This window comes from Schistocerca cancellata, chromosome 5 (genome assembly GCF_023864275.1).
Source record: "Schistocerca cancellata isolate TAMUIC-IGC-003103 chromosome 5, iqSchCanc2.1, whole genome shotgun sequence".
NCBI classification, from domain to species: domain Eukaryota; kingdom Metazoa; phylum Arthropoda; class Insecta; order Orthoptera; family Acrididae; genus Schistocerca; species Schistocerca cancellata.
In genome coordinates, this window is record NC_064630.1 from 520304776 (window position 1) to 520319835 (window position 15060).

Sequence of the window (15060 nt, forward strand, 5' to 3'; positions counted from 1 at the left end):
AGGTGCTCCTAAAAGATTCAGCTGCCTAAGTAGAAAGTATTTATTTATTTATTTATTTATTTATTTGATCTGATAGACAACATCCCTTTGCAAAGTGTGAATGTTGAATCGTGTGTGTAAGTATTTCAAGTAAGTAATTGTGAAAAGTGTAGTGTATAGTTGTCCACCTGTATTACTGATGGTAATGAGACAGAAATGGGGTAGTGTAAAATAGTGTTCTGGCATGCCACTCATTTCTTTGTACTAGTACCAATGGTTACACTATATGTTGTGTCCACACCCAATGAATTATTCAACATTATTACCTGCCATAAATTCCAAATTTACTCTGAAATTTGCTTTTCCTGGTACTTCTAAAATTAATGAGCTCTACCTACCTAATGTTAATTTCTAACCATCAGATGGCTCCATAAAAGTCTCTGTAAAATTAAATAATTAAATGCACTAACCAACAGTTATACACTAAAGACTTTTACAGTAAAGTTTTTTGTCTTAGACTTAGTGATATATCACATAAATATTACTAGACTTACCACATAAATGTTGCTGTTATAGAAATATTAATCTGCCAATGTAGTACTTGCTCTTTCTACTTTATAATATCTTCTCTTTAACTCTGTACAATATTTGCTCTGTATTTTGTAACCCAATGGCCACTTAATGTAGTATAGTGAAATTAATATAAATTTTAATTATTTAGTATTATTTTTGTCATACATTGACTTTCTCTACATCATAATGTACCACTTGTATACTATATTATTACTAGGGCCAATAAAACTCAATTATACTCTACTCTACCCTTTATGACAGCACTCCCTTGTTTCATGTGAAGAAGCACCTCTTCTACTACCTTGGCACAAATGGATGTTGCATTTCTGGTGCTCATTCAAATATGTCAGCAACCTTGCTGAGTCTACAGTGCTTATTCAGATATGCCATAAACCTTGCAAATACCTTAATACACAGACAATACCTTTCCTAAGTAGTCCAGAAACAAATTTACAAGATACTTTCTTCCCATACCAGTAACATTCTCATCTTCACTGTGAATTAGACACCAACCAATATTCCAGTGTCCTTTATTTTTCCTGTAATACTTGTTTTTCCATTTATTTTCACTCTTTTGTCATCAGAAGGTAAAGTGAATATTCAGGCTGTGAGTACATCTAACTCTATCTGGTAACTATTTTTCTCTGTTTCTCATTGTACTTCCATTTTCAGATTTTTTTCTGTACTAAATAGATGTGGTACCATACATCTGTTTTTTGTTTTTTAACATTGCGTATTTGATTTCCCATTATTACTCTTTGCTGTAAAAGTTATTATAAAACATCAGGAATTTAAGTAATTGTTCTGTTCATGCATATTCTCCTGACTGCTTGTATGTCGAACAGCTATGCATCACATACTGTATCTGTAATAACTATTCTGAACAGCTCGAACTACAGGTTGTACATTACCAGGAACAATGGATTAGTAATGCAAAGAAGTCATAAGCAATAGAGGAAATACTTCAGTTACCCAACAATAGTAGGTAATACAAAATTGTGCAGGAAAAGAAAGGAATATGGAAATATAAGGCATTCACGAAATAAATACTAAGTATAAGAAAGCTAAGACAAAATGGCTGCAGAAAAATGTGATGAAATAGTTGTCAGTTGGAGAAATTCAGCACATAGAAAAATAAAAATAGCTTTTGGAGACTTTAAAAGTAAAGATGTCAGAATAAGAGTGCAAAGGGAATTCCTTCATTTAAGAACTTGTAGAATCCTTTTTCAGTTGATTATATACTGCACTTCTGCAATATAAACTCATTTCTCTAATTATGAGAAATAACACAGTATGTAAATAAACATCAATTTGTTAATAGTTTTGTGCTCATTTATTCTTCAGAACTATTTTGTCCTTTGGTTTTTAAGGATTACTCAGTGTCAGTATATAATACAAATTTCTCTTCACATGTGATATACCCTGTTGGGCAGCATCACCCTCTAAATGACTTATTACACAATTTATATGGTTTTGATTACTCCCTCTGATCAGATAAATTACTTTTAATTGTTTTTTAGAGTATGACAAAGGTTTCCTCTCCATTTAGATTGAAATTAATAAAATTATTATTTAAAGTTTCCAACTTCTGAGGTTAGTTCATCAACCGCTACCAAGTGCTATTATTTCTATCTTCTTCTTTCAGACCGTTCATGTACATCTTTTAGTACTTTTGTGGTCTTGTACTGCCAGCATACAACAATGGTCCTACTTGTCCCTTAAAATAAACAAATCTAAAGTCATTGCTACGCTGCACCATTCATGTTTCTCCTTCTACCTGTTTCGATATAGTAATGAAATCCTCCTTTTTTCCACAATTCATGTTGTCATTCAGTTTCCGTGGCCAAGTGGTCTTCTACATCCTGTATCTGACTACCTAATCCCTTTACTCTTCTCAACTTTTTTCCTAAAACACTGATTCTTCCATTCAGTTGGCTATCCACATGTTTCATATTGTTACCTAAACCCCCTTACCAGCTTTCTCACCTTATTGAACCCATCATACGCCATCTTCATAAACTGTTTCAGCAGTTTTTCTATAGATTGCATCCATGAATTTACAGTTTCATCACCCACTGCTACTGCCATGATTTAGATGTATCACTACAATTATAGGAACTGATACGGCACAACTGTTAATACAATTTTCTTACACCAAAAACCCTATTGTAAACATTGTACTACATCAAATTCACTCTCACAATTATGTAACCAAATATACTTATATATAGCTCCTGCTTCTCATAAGGTACGTTCAAACAAGTAATAAAAGTTGCATATTGCTGACCGTATATTATAACTGAAGTGAAATGATATTGTCTCACTGCTCAAATTATGTAACTTGTCCCCGCAGCATTGTCAGTGTGAGAAAGAGGGGGCATGGTTGAGAATGAGACATAAGCATTTACAAATAAGAGCAGAAATATATGGCCCAACCCCACAAAATATTCTTCACCTTTAGTGGACAATGTTTCAAGAATATGTTGGCAAGTGCCTGGAACAACCTGCTCCATCAACAGTATTGTCCAGCCATACTGCAATATTGCCATGTATTACAGGTACATACCTGCAATGTTGACAGCAAAGTTACTGTGGTCACCCATTGCAATAAAATATGGCCCATGTAGAGGCACCTTTACAGGTGATGTGCATGGTGCTGGATGACTCACCCAGTAACACATGGGTGCAGCTGCGGCATGTGAAGTGGAACACAGACCAGTAATCCATCAGTATCTGCACAGAAATATTTACAGAGGCTTCCTGCACCTTTCATGTCTCTATCAATTTGTACAGGTTCTGTGTGCCTTTCGCTGGCTGCTGCTCCTCATCAGAAACCTAGCATGCCACTTTTCCTCTAAAACTGACCTCTATCATGACCCACTTCCTCTAGCTCCAGCTAATCATCCTTCCATTACTGTAGTGGGCTCTGAAATGTCTCAGAATCAGATTAAATTGGTAACTCTTTCTTCATGCATTTCTCAAACAAAATATTCTTTCAATAACAATTTCATTCCACTGACTTAATGATTGCTAAGTACTGTGTTTACTCATTGGTAGGATCCCCAACAACATAAATCTTCTTTGGTGGTCTTCTTTAAATTTTAAAAAATGAGGATTACACTGAATTACATCCATTCCTCATCTTCATTGGCTTATTTTTGCTTAACTGTGTTCTCCTAGTCACAACCAATCCACTTTCTTTCAGTACCGTGGCCTGTGCTTCCTGCTTGCTCTTTGCTAGAGACCACTGAAGAATTTATTTATCTTCTAATATTTTAATTCCATTTCACAATTTTGTGAATAAAAACAAACGTCTTCAATATCTTCTTTCTGACAGTTCTAAAATTCAACTATATCTCCTTTTAGGTTCGTTCTGACACTCACCACTGCTGCCTAGAAATTCATGTCTCCTGCCTTTTTGTATAAGTTTGCTTTCATGTCAGTTTAATCACTAGTATTAATACTGTAACTGGACTTTAACTGCTATGACCACAGATTGCTCTCTATATTTTAACAAACTGAATGCTTATTGAATTCTTTTGCTGCTTGCAATATACATCACAGCTGCAATATCAATTTGCTTATCCAATTATGAGAAATAATACACCATGTAAGTGAACATTAATTTATTAACAACCTTGTCAGCCCTGCATTGCACAAGTACTTGTTACCCCATTGCTTGCATGCCATTACCTCTCCATCACCCAGGAGCCTCAGAAACACATACAATTCCACAAAAAGTACACCCCTTCCAAATTTCTCACCAGTTGCACATCATTTGCTCTGTTACGTATTCCAGACCATTCTGAAATACACTCCTGGAAATGGAAAAAAGAACACATTGACACCGGTGTGTCAGACCCACCATACTTGCTCCGGACACTGCGAGAGGGCTGTACAAGCAATGATCACACGCACGGCACAGCGGACACACCAGGAACCGCGGTGTTGGCCGTCGAATGGCGCTAGCTGTGCAGCATTTGTGCACCGCTGCCGTCAGTGTCAGCCAGTTTGCCGTGGCATACGGAGCTCCATCACAGTCTTTAACACTGGTAGCATGCCGCGACAGCGTGGACGTGAACCGTATGTGCAGTTGACGGACTTTGAGCGAGGGCATATAGTGGGCATGCGGGAGGCTGGGTGGACGTACCGCCAAATTGCTCAACATGTGGGGTGTGAGGTCTCCACAGTACATCGATGTTGTCGCCAGTGGTTGGCAGAAGGTGCACGTGCCCGTCGACCTGGGACCGGACCGCAGCGATGCACGGATGCACGCCAAGACCGTAGGATCCTATGCAGTGCCGTAGGGGACCGCACCGCCACTTCCCAGCAAATTAGGGACACTGTTGCTCCTGGGGTATCGGAGAGGACCATTCGCAACCGTCTCCATGAAGCTGGGCTACGGTCCCGCACACCGTTAGGCCATCTTCCGCTCACGCCCCAACATCGTGCAGCACGCCTCCAGTGGTGTCGCGACATGCGTGAATGGAGGGACGAATGGAGACGTGTTGTCTTCAGCGATGAGAGTCGCTTCTGCCTTGGTGCCAATGATGGTCGTATGCGTGTTTGGCGCCGTGCAGGTGAGCGCCACAGTCAGGACTGCATACGACCGAGGCACACAGGGCCAACACCCGGCATTATGGTGTGGGGAGCGATCTCCTACACTGGCCTTACACCACTGGTGATCGTCGAAGGGACACTGAATAGTGCACGGTACATCCAAACCGTCATCGAACCCATCGTTCTACCATTCCTAGACCGGCAAGGGAACTTGCTGTTCCAACAGGACAATGCACGTCCGCATGTATCCCGTGCCACCCAACATGCTCTAGAAAGGTGTAACTCAACTACCCTGGACAGCAAGATCTCCGGATCTGTCCCCCATTGAGCATGTTTGGGACTGGATGAAGCGTCGTCTCACATGGTCTGCACGTCCAGCACGAATGCTGGTCCAACTGAGGCGCCAGGTGGAAATGGCATGGCAAGCCGTTCCACAGGACTACATCCAGCATCTCTACAATCGTCTCCATGGGAGAATAGCAGCCTGCATTGCTGCGAAAGGTGGATATACACTGTACTAGTGCCGACATTGTGCATGCTCTGTTGCCTGTGTCTATGTGCCTGTGGTTCTGTCAGTGTGATCAAGTGATGTATCGGACCCCAGGAATGTGTCAATAAAGTTTCCCCTTCCTGGGACAATGAATTCACGGTGTTCTTATTTCAATTTCCAGGAGTGTACAACTAGTAAACAAAATGCTGAAAACATAGAAGATAGTTTACACAAGCTGTAATGGAAAAGATGGAAGATGTAATTCTGATGGTCACCATGTCAACTGGACTTCAGAAGAATGACCCAGCTGAGATGCAAGCAAGGGATGATTGCAATAATAAAAGTAGTTTTCTTTGGTGATGTTTCCTACCTTGTTGAAGAAAAAAAGTCACATGCCATTGGGTGAATGAGTGGTTAGGTATAATACTACATATATTGCATGTTGTTGTTGTTGTTGTGGTCATCAGTCCTGAGACTGGTTTGATGCAGCTCTCCATGCTACTCTATCCTGTGCAAGCTTCTTCATCTCCCAGTATCTACTGCAACCTACATCCTTCTGAATCTGCTTAGTGTATTCATCTCTTGGTCTCCCTCTACGATTTTTACCCTCCACACTGCCCTCCAATGCTAAATTTGTGATCCCTTGATGCCTCAAAACATGTCCTACCAACCGATCCCTTCTTCTAGTCAAGTTGTGCCACAAACTTCTCTTCTCCCCAATCCTATTTAATACCACCTCATTAGTTACGTGATCTACCCACCTTATCTTCAGCATTCTTCTGTAGCACCACATTTCGAAAGCTTCTATTCTCTTCTTGTCCAAACTAGTTATCGTCCATGTTTCACTTCCATACATGGCTACACTCCATACAAATACTTTCAGAAACGACTTCCTGACACTTAAATCTATACTCGATGTTAACAAATTCCTCTTCTTGAGAAACGCTTTCCTTGCCATTGCCAGTCTACATTTTATATCCTGCATGTTAAGCAAATATACTTTGAGTCATATGAATGGAAAGGAGTGGTGTAAACAGAATTAAGAATAAGTCACAGTCTTCTAACTCATGTTCTTTGTAATGTATGTTACTCATAAGCTACATCAATTTGAAATATGAAAGCAGTCATGTGTTTTGGTAAATTCGTGTTTCTTGACAAGTCAGATATGCCAGCATTTCATTAAACAGAGACTTCTATTTTGTGAGCATCTTTTGAACACCTGGCTGTTTCAGAGTTATTTCTTGCAGCAAGGAGGAAACCATTGCCACTGAACCTACTTTTAGTGTCCTTTTCATATGGTTCTCAGGTAGTCTATAAGTAGGTGATATTTTGTTTGGTTAAAAACCATAAGAACAATTTTATTTGCTGCTTTTGTTCAATAGAAGAGTGTAATTGTCTTTAAAACTTGATAGTATTTTAAAATTAAGATTTAAGAGTGCCTTGTCTAGTGAGAAAATCTTGCCTGTATGTGGCACTTATTTTTAATTCAGGAGAAGGGACACTGGTTTCTCTAAATACAGATTGTCCTATACCTTAGGTAATAATGAAAAGAATGTGTTCAACATTTGAGATTTTGTTTTTGTCCAGCCAACTAGGCTAACTGATAAGTAAAATATTTTTATCTGTCAGAATGGCTAAGCTCTACCCCTCCCCTGCTTCTTCAACTCTCAGTGGTCAGCTATCCATGTCTATCTGAACCATTGTTTTATACATAGATAATATTTTCAAACGTGAAAACAGTACAGGTATACTTATTGTATGCCCCAAAGACAAAAATCATAAACACTCCACTACTGTATTTACGCAATTTTTGGTTGATATTGTAAGCAAGTGTATGGTAGCTATCATTCATCTTTCCCATTATTTCCCTAAGAACGTTTTAAAGTAACTGAAATTTTAAATACATTTTAATGATTCATTTACAGAAACTGTATGAAACAAATGAATTAATCGATAGAATGAAGATTGAATTGACTGCAATGGAACCAGAACTGAAGCAGAAATCAATAGACGCAGTTGAACTTATGAAGCATTTAGTAAAAGAGCAGGCACAAGCAGATAAAGTGAGGAAGATTGTGGTGGCAGATGAGGCAGTCGTAAAGGTATCTTATCATTTCACCATTTTTTTGTAACAGAGAGGAATGTGCCAAACAATGGAAAGTCAAGGACAATAACAAGAATATGAAAAAGATAGACTGCTGCACACATATAGAGGAGGCATTGACTCGCAGACAGACACAATGAAAAGACTGCTAAACTTTTAACTTTAAAAAGCCCATTTTCAGAAGTATAAAACACACACACATATTCACACAAGCATGGCTCATTCACGTGGCTACTGTCTATGGCCACTGGGGCCTAATGGACTGTGGCTGCATTTGATATGAGCAACAATCTGAGGTGAGTTGTGGGGATCTTGAATATACACAATTATGTAGATAACCCCTGAAATTTGGTGTGAAAGGCTTTTTTGAACAAGGGCTCACAGCCAGAATTTTATCAAGCATAAAGGAAACTTGCAACTGATGCTGTTGCATGAAATACAGTTGTTTGTCATACTTAAAATTCGAAAATTCAAAACATAATATGACATATGCAATTGTTTAACTCAAAAAGCATATTTAAATTGCACCTGTATCTGTGTATTTGAAGCAAATTTATTTGACATTCGTGATTTTACTTGAACACAAAGAAAATACTGAAAGTCACTGATGTACATAAATTCATCTAAAGTAATGTGCAAAATGCTTGGATTTTGCACTTTGCTGGTTTTGTGACACCTTCTGCACTGTTGTCCAAATGAATACTGTACTGTTTATGAATACTGCAGCATCAGCACATCTTACTAAAAACAATGGAAATTGCTTAGCAAGTTTCCAATTACTTTAAAAAATTCTACATCCATCAAGTTGGAGCATTTTAAGTTTGATAAGAGAGAGTGATGGTGCTCCATGTGATTTTCTTTATTCACTGAGTGGCTGGTGTGGGATATCAGGATGCAATATATGCAGATGAAGTTGTTTCTTGGCTGCATGCAGCTTCATTATGTTTATCTAGTCCTTGTGATTGTGATAATGCAGACAGAAGAGAACCTTAAAAGATTAAGATATAATTTTTTTCGTAATTGTAGGTAAAAGCCCAAGAAACTCAGCAGCTAGCAGATGAAGCACAACGTGATCTAGATGCAGCACTGCCAGCAATGGAAGCAGCTATGAAGGCTCTGGAATCACTCAATAAGAATGATATCAATGAACTTCGTGTGTTTACTAAACCACCACAACTAGTCAAATTTGTTATGGAATCTGTATGTCTTCTTATGGGTGCGAAGTAAGTTCATTTTCTGTATCTAAATTCACCTCAACATCTTAAGTAGTTTTAAAAAAAGGCTAACTTTTCTATACAGTAATGATACATCTTGTGTATCACTATCTTTTGCTATAAGAGAATATATCATGAACTATTTAAAACATAAAAGATGAGCTATTAACAGAATACACAGAAGAAACTTTGCGTCACTATGTAAAGTGTACTATTCTAAGGAAACAAATTCTGAGATTACCTTAAAGTTCAAATATGTAGCTAAAAACTAAATATCAGTTTATTGTAATCTGATGAAACAGCATTATGAATACTAACACTGAAAACTTCCTGGTAGATTAAAACTATGTACAAGGCATGAACTTGAATCTGAAACCTTGCGTCTAATGGGAAAATGCTCTGGCCGACTGAATTATACAGCCTTGATACATGATGCACCTTCACAGCATCAGTTCTCCCAGTACCTCTCTCCTACTTTCTTAATTTCACAGAAGCTCTCCTGCATGCTTTGCTGAACTAACATGCCTGGAAGAAAAATAATGTTGAATAATGACATAACCACAACCTAGGAGAACGTTGCACACAGGAAGAAAGGTTAAGAGTCTGCGACTCAGTGTAGCACACAGCTTTAATCTGACAGGAGTCCACTGCAGACTGTTGTGAGTACTGTAAAACTGCACCTAGCTATATTGTGTTTTATTGTTCTTATGGTACAGTTTTACACATGCAAACATTTAACAATTACAAATACACCTTTTAACACTTTAGACAACAAGAATCGATGTGAAGTTGGTTTGCAAAATTCACACCTCTCTCACCTCAGTTGATTTACTTGGTAAGCACTGCCAAGCTTCTTCTCTGGATTCCAAGCTACATCGATCTCCACAAAAACTTCTTCTCCAAAGAATACTGCTGGTTAACGGAATTTATTAGCCTCTCTCTCTCTCTCTCTCTCTCTCTCTCTCTCTCTCTCTCTATCTATCTATCTATCTATCTATCTATCTATCTCTACTCATGAAATAAGTGGATACTTGCAGAATACTTTTAGTTTAGTTTTGGTATATTTCAACTTCCAGCAAAGAACAAATTCACCATTTCTCACATAAATATTCGAATGTTTGCAAGTCAACTGATTCGTCTAGCATTAGACTTGATTAAACATATTTACAATGGCATTGGTTTAACAACCAAATAATTTATCAAGATGCCTTGCTTCTAGCAAGTCCAACACATGAATTACTTGAAAGTCTAACCTCATTTCTTCATTTGTCCTTAACAATCATCGCACTCACTAAAATCACAGAATAATACATAAACACCCTTGTTCAGCTCTACACATACACTGAAACTCTATGAATCATCCAGCAGGTACGTGTCGCCATGTCCACAATTTTCTCATGACTGTTTTTAGACCTGCACACTGCACACACAAACATGCAATGCACAGTAGGTTGGATTCGTCTCTCTCACACTTCTATTTAAAATATCATGTGTTTGAGATGGAGGAAGGCCAAATGGTTCTAGAATTTATACAGAAGTCATTTCCCCCCCCCCCCCCCCCTGATCAAACACAGGATATTTTATATACACTCATTATGTACATTTATATGACATATAATAACAATTCATATTTCAATAGTATACCTTGTTCTTTTCATAACCGTGAAGACCCTTTTTCTTAATATTTAGTTATTCCTTATTTTTTTAATTTTACTTTAATTATAAATATGTGAACATTTTCATCAATGTTGGAGCTCATTTTCTTATATCTAGGAATCATGAGGATTAAACCTTTAGTTCCCAAACATAAACTCCGGGTGTTCATGACACTTGAGTACTTTACTCATTATTCTGATTCCTTGTACTATTTTTTCCTTAGTACATACTAGTATCATTGTTTATATTAGTTTGTAGTCTGGAGGAACTCTGGGCAACTGAAAGCGTTCTTTTCAACACTTGTAAATTCACATAAAACATAATAATGTCAGTGATATATAGAATTCAAACTTATCAGAATAATTCCTACTAAATATGTGACTTCTGTCACGATACTGTCCTTTACCCCTAGGATCAGTACCTACACCTTACAATGGTGTTGACCCTATGAATTCACTTCCACCCCTTTATAAAACATCCCTAGTCATCACGCCACAGGTCATCCTATTTCTATGTAGGTACGCCTGCTGTATATCCTTAGCAAATGCTAAGGCCCCCTTATCCTTTATGAGTAGGCCTCATGGTTCATTGCCCTAGTATACATCTTTATATACACTATAATTAAATATTTCGTAGTAAAATAAAAATCTATTTTACACTTCACTCTAACTTCTTAGTACCTCATTTAATACCCTAGAGTCCTCCTCTCCTTTCAACTCCTATAATCTTAGTAGATAGTATTTCTACACAGATTATTCAACTCATGGTAGATACTATGTCTACTTATTTTGTTCAAGCCCCATTATCCTGCTATTTATCAATTTATCTGAGTATTCGCTTCACTGACTTTTCTTAAATAAGCATCATATATATATATATATATATATATATATATATATATATATATATATATATATATATATGAGACTTACCAAACAAAAGGGCTGGCAGGTCGATAGACACACAAACAAACGCAAACATACACACAAAATTCTAGCTTTCGCAACCAACGGCTGCTTCGTCAGGAAAGAGGGAAGGAGAGGGAAAGACGAAAGGATGTGGGTTTTAAGGGAGAGGGTAAGGAGTCATTCCAATCCCAGGAGCTCCACATCCTTTCGGCTTTCCCTCTCCTTCCCTCTTTCCTGATGAAGCAACTGTTTGTTGTGAAAGCTTGAATTTTGTGTGTATGTTTGTGTGTCTATCGACCTGCCAGCACTTTTGTTTTGTAAGTCTCATCATCTTTGTTTTTAGATATATTTTTCCCACGTGAAATGTTTCCCTCTATTATATATATATATATATATATATATATATATATATATATATATATATATATATATATATATTCCCAGTACCTCTAAGTGTGGTAGGATAGAATAGTTTAAGAGTGGGGGAATTCGGGGCAGGAAAATTATTACAGAAGAAACACCGAAAACAGCTCGGGAGCCGACGGTCGTCACTCCATCTGCTAACTAAGAATGTTAACGTCCCTGGGGGATATGTGACTCCGCCCAGATCCCATGGCACTGATATTAACTTCACTTGAGTAAGTGCTGACCAGTACTTCTTGTTAAAATTTGTTTGAAAGTCTCCCCACTTCAAAACAATCACCACTTCCCGAGGTAAGACAATATTAGGTGATGATTCACTTTTTTCTACTTTGATTTGGATAAGCTTGAATTCTTTCCTCATGTCATCTATAACCTTGCTAGGATCATTACGTTTGGAAGAAACAATAGGCACACATTCCCGGATGTTATTCTCTCGGTGACTTTTTGATCTATAAGTCCTTCAAATTGTTCCTCCAGACTACTTATATTTATTAAGTCTCAGGTTGCTATTTTCTCTCTAAAGTTTCTTTCCACATTATCTACTTGAGTTTTAATGCCTGCAATTTGCAATTGGACTATTGGTGTTAATTCACTATTCTTATTGACAGTCTCCGTTTTACAGCATCATACTTAACATTACCGTATTTACTCAAATCTAAGCCACACTTGAATCTAAGCCGCACCTGAAATTTGAGACTCGAAATTCAAGAGGAGAGAAAAGTTTTATGCCACACCTCCAAATCGAAGCAAAGTTGGTCCATTTTAATATGTGACACAATTTAGGTTGAATGAATGACAATACAACTACAGTAGTTTGGTTCAAGTCGTAAGCTTAGCAGTTAAGCTTTACAAGGTAGCCATTGCTATGCGTCAGGCGCTCCGTCCATATTGATACAGGTACCCTTCCTTTTTCACGTGCTTCGTCTGGTTTGAATTGATTGCTTATTTTTCTTTGATCTGATAAGTGCCATTTTCTTTGTTATAGGTGTTTACGTCACTCTAAGCTGAAAATGCATTACTGTACTGTGTGATGCATTGTTCGTCGCATTCTGATTGTGAGTGTTCACGGCCTGATTTGCTTTTCTGCGCGCTACCGCAGCTTACAATTTAAAAAAAAAAAAAGAGGAATTGTCTCATTAGCGAAACAATGGCAAGAGACTGCTAATTGTTGTTACTTACACTGCTGCTTTCTTTGATAATGATCAACAAGAACCAAATAATAGACTGCGTATGATAGAAGATGTTCTGAACGAGAGTTTAGCGAAAATTTTTCCCCATTTGAAAATCTTTGCAGACGCCGCTTTAGTACATTACATTACAATCTGCACAGAAATTAGTCATCTTAGATTTAAAAATCTAGTCAATTGCCGTGCTTCATTTCTGACTGTATCACTATTAGCCATAAGAATAATACGAATATAAACATGACATGATATGTATATTCTTCCACATTTGCTGTTGTCTCACTCTAGTTTCGTAGTTTATTAGGCAGATAGGATTTAAATGAGATAGCAGCAGACACGAAAGAATACATCGCAAAATGTTTATATTCGTACTATTCTTATGGTGAAGAAAATACTGCATGTGTTCACAATTCATAAAAGTTCCTATTAGCAACCATCTCTTCTCACAGGTAGGAAAAAATTCAGAACATAGAGTTAGCCATATTGACAAAAACCCCAAACAGTCTTGCCAGTCGGATTTTTGTAGTACATTGAAATGCTGCTACATTCAAAGATGAACAATACGGAATTTGTATTTACTTTGTTGTTTCGTTGGATAATGTATGAAAATGCAGTGGTCGAAACTCGGGGTGGAGAAAAAAGCTCGTCTTCCACTTTTTTTTTTTTTTTTTTTTTTTTTTTTTTTTTTTTTTTTTTTTTTTTTTTTTTACACACATTTTCAAATGATCCTAACCTCCCACTAAGTTCAGATTCCACATTATTACGTTTATCTTCAACACAAATTCTAACTTTTTTTATCAAATCCTGAATTTGATCATACTGTTTTTGACTTAAGTCAGTGAACAGTTGATTTACATGGAGCTTTAAAGAGTTAGTTTCTTCATTCTTTATTTCTAATTTCAAATCCTCTACTTTATTATTTAAATCATCAAATTCAGTCTTTAAAGCCCCCATGCTTTCACATAGACTACTGAATTCTTTGCTTTGCAATTCTACTTTGGCATTTAACAAATTTAATTGAGAATTTACTGAGCTTAGTTCTTTACTTAATGTTTCATTTGAGCAGTTGAAGCTGCACTCTGGGCATCTAATTTCGCATTTTAAGCTTTGATTAGGTTTACTAATTCAGACCAGTCTGGTCCTTGTTTAGTAATTTTCATAGCCATGCCTGTTTCTGACGTTTCTCCAATTTGCTGTTCCTGATCCATATTCTTATGATATTTAGACCTAGTAATCATTTTTAAAAAAAATCAACTCTGAGTATAATAACTACACCAAGAAAAGTCACTCTACTGTTTGTGTCACTTCTTGCTAAGGTACTAAAGTTCTATTTTGCACTACCACGCATAGAATTCTCGCAATGTAGGTAAGCGGATGTGACGGCAAGTCAGTACCAGTGAACAGCAAGCTGGCAGCATCAGACATTTGTGTTGACATCGGCGTCAGTAGGCAGCTGTGAAAGCAGGTCAGCACTGGTGAACCACAACTGGTGCCGGTGGCTTCGGATGTTGTTGCCGCGTTGGTGTCACCACGCTTTGTGTGAGAGCTGTATACCCCCCCCCACTGGATCTTCTTAGTTGAATTATTCTCATCATATCCCTTCTCAGTCTAATACGTCGAGGTCTTCTTTCCATTCTTTTAATGTTATTACTTCCTTACGTCTTCCCTTTTGTTGCATTCACAATTTCTTCCATTTGATTTTTGGACTTGTTATATCTAGTTGCTATGGCAACACATCATATCTTCTTCTTTGATTTCTTCTCAAAATTCCCGCTTTTTTGAGTTCTTTTCACTGGTCATCAAGCTCAAACACTTTAGATGTGAGAACATGTGGAGTAAATATAAAAACTTTATGTTTTCATCAATTAACAATGTAGTGGATTATGCAGAATAATATTCTTGCATTTCTCATGTAAATATCTCCATCTTCTCATATTTCAAGCTTTAGAAACACATTAAATTAACATTC

At 37.3% G+C, this 15060-nt stretch overlaps 1 protein-coding gene across 1 annotated transcript in view; it reads left to right on the plus strand.

Moving 5' to 3' along the window:
- Positions 1-15060, plus strand: part of LOC126188640 (dynein axonemal heavy chain 6) — a 1044937-nt gene that overhangs the window by 652585 nt on the left and 377292 nt on the right. The window contains exons 86-87 of the mRNA XM_049930241.1: positions 7528-7704; positions 8733-8929. Of these exons, the coding sequence (XP_049786198.1) occupies positions 7528-7704; positions 8733-8929 (374 nt within the window). The remainder of the gene's footprint in view (positions 1-7527; positions 7705-8732; positions 8930-15060) is intronic.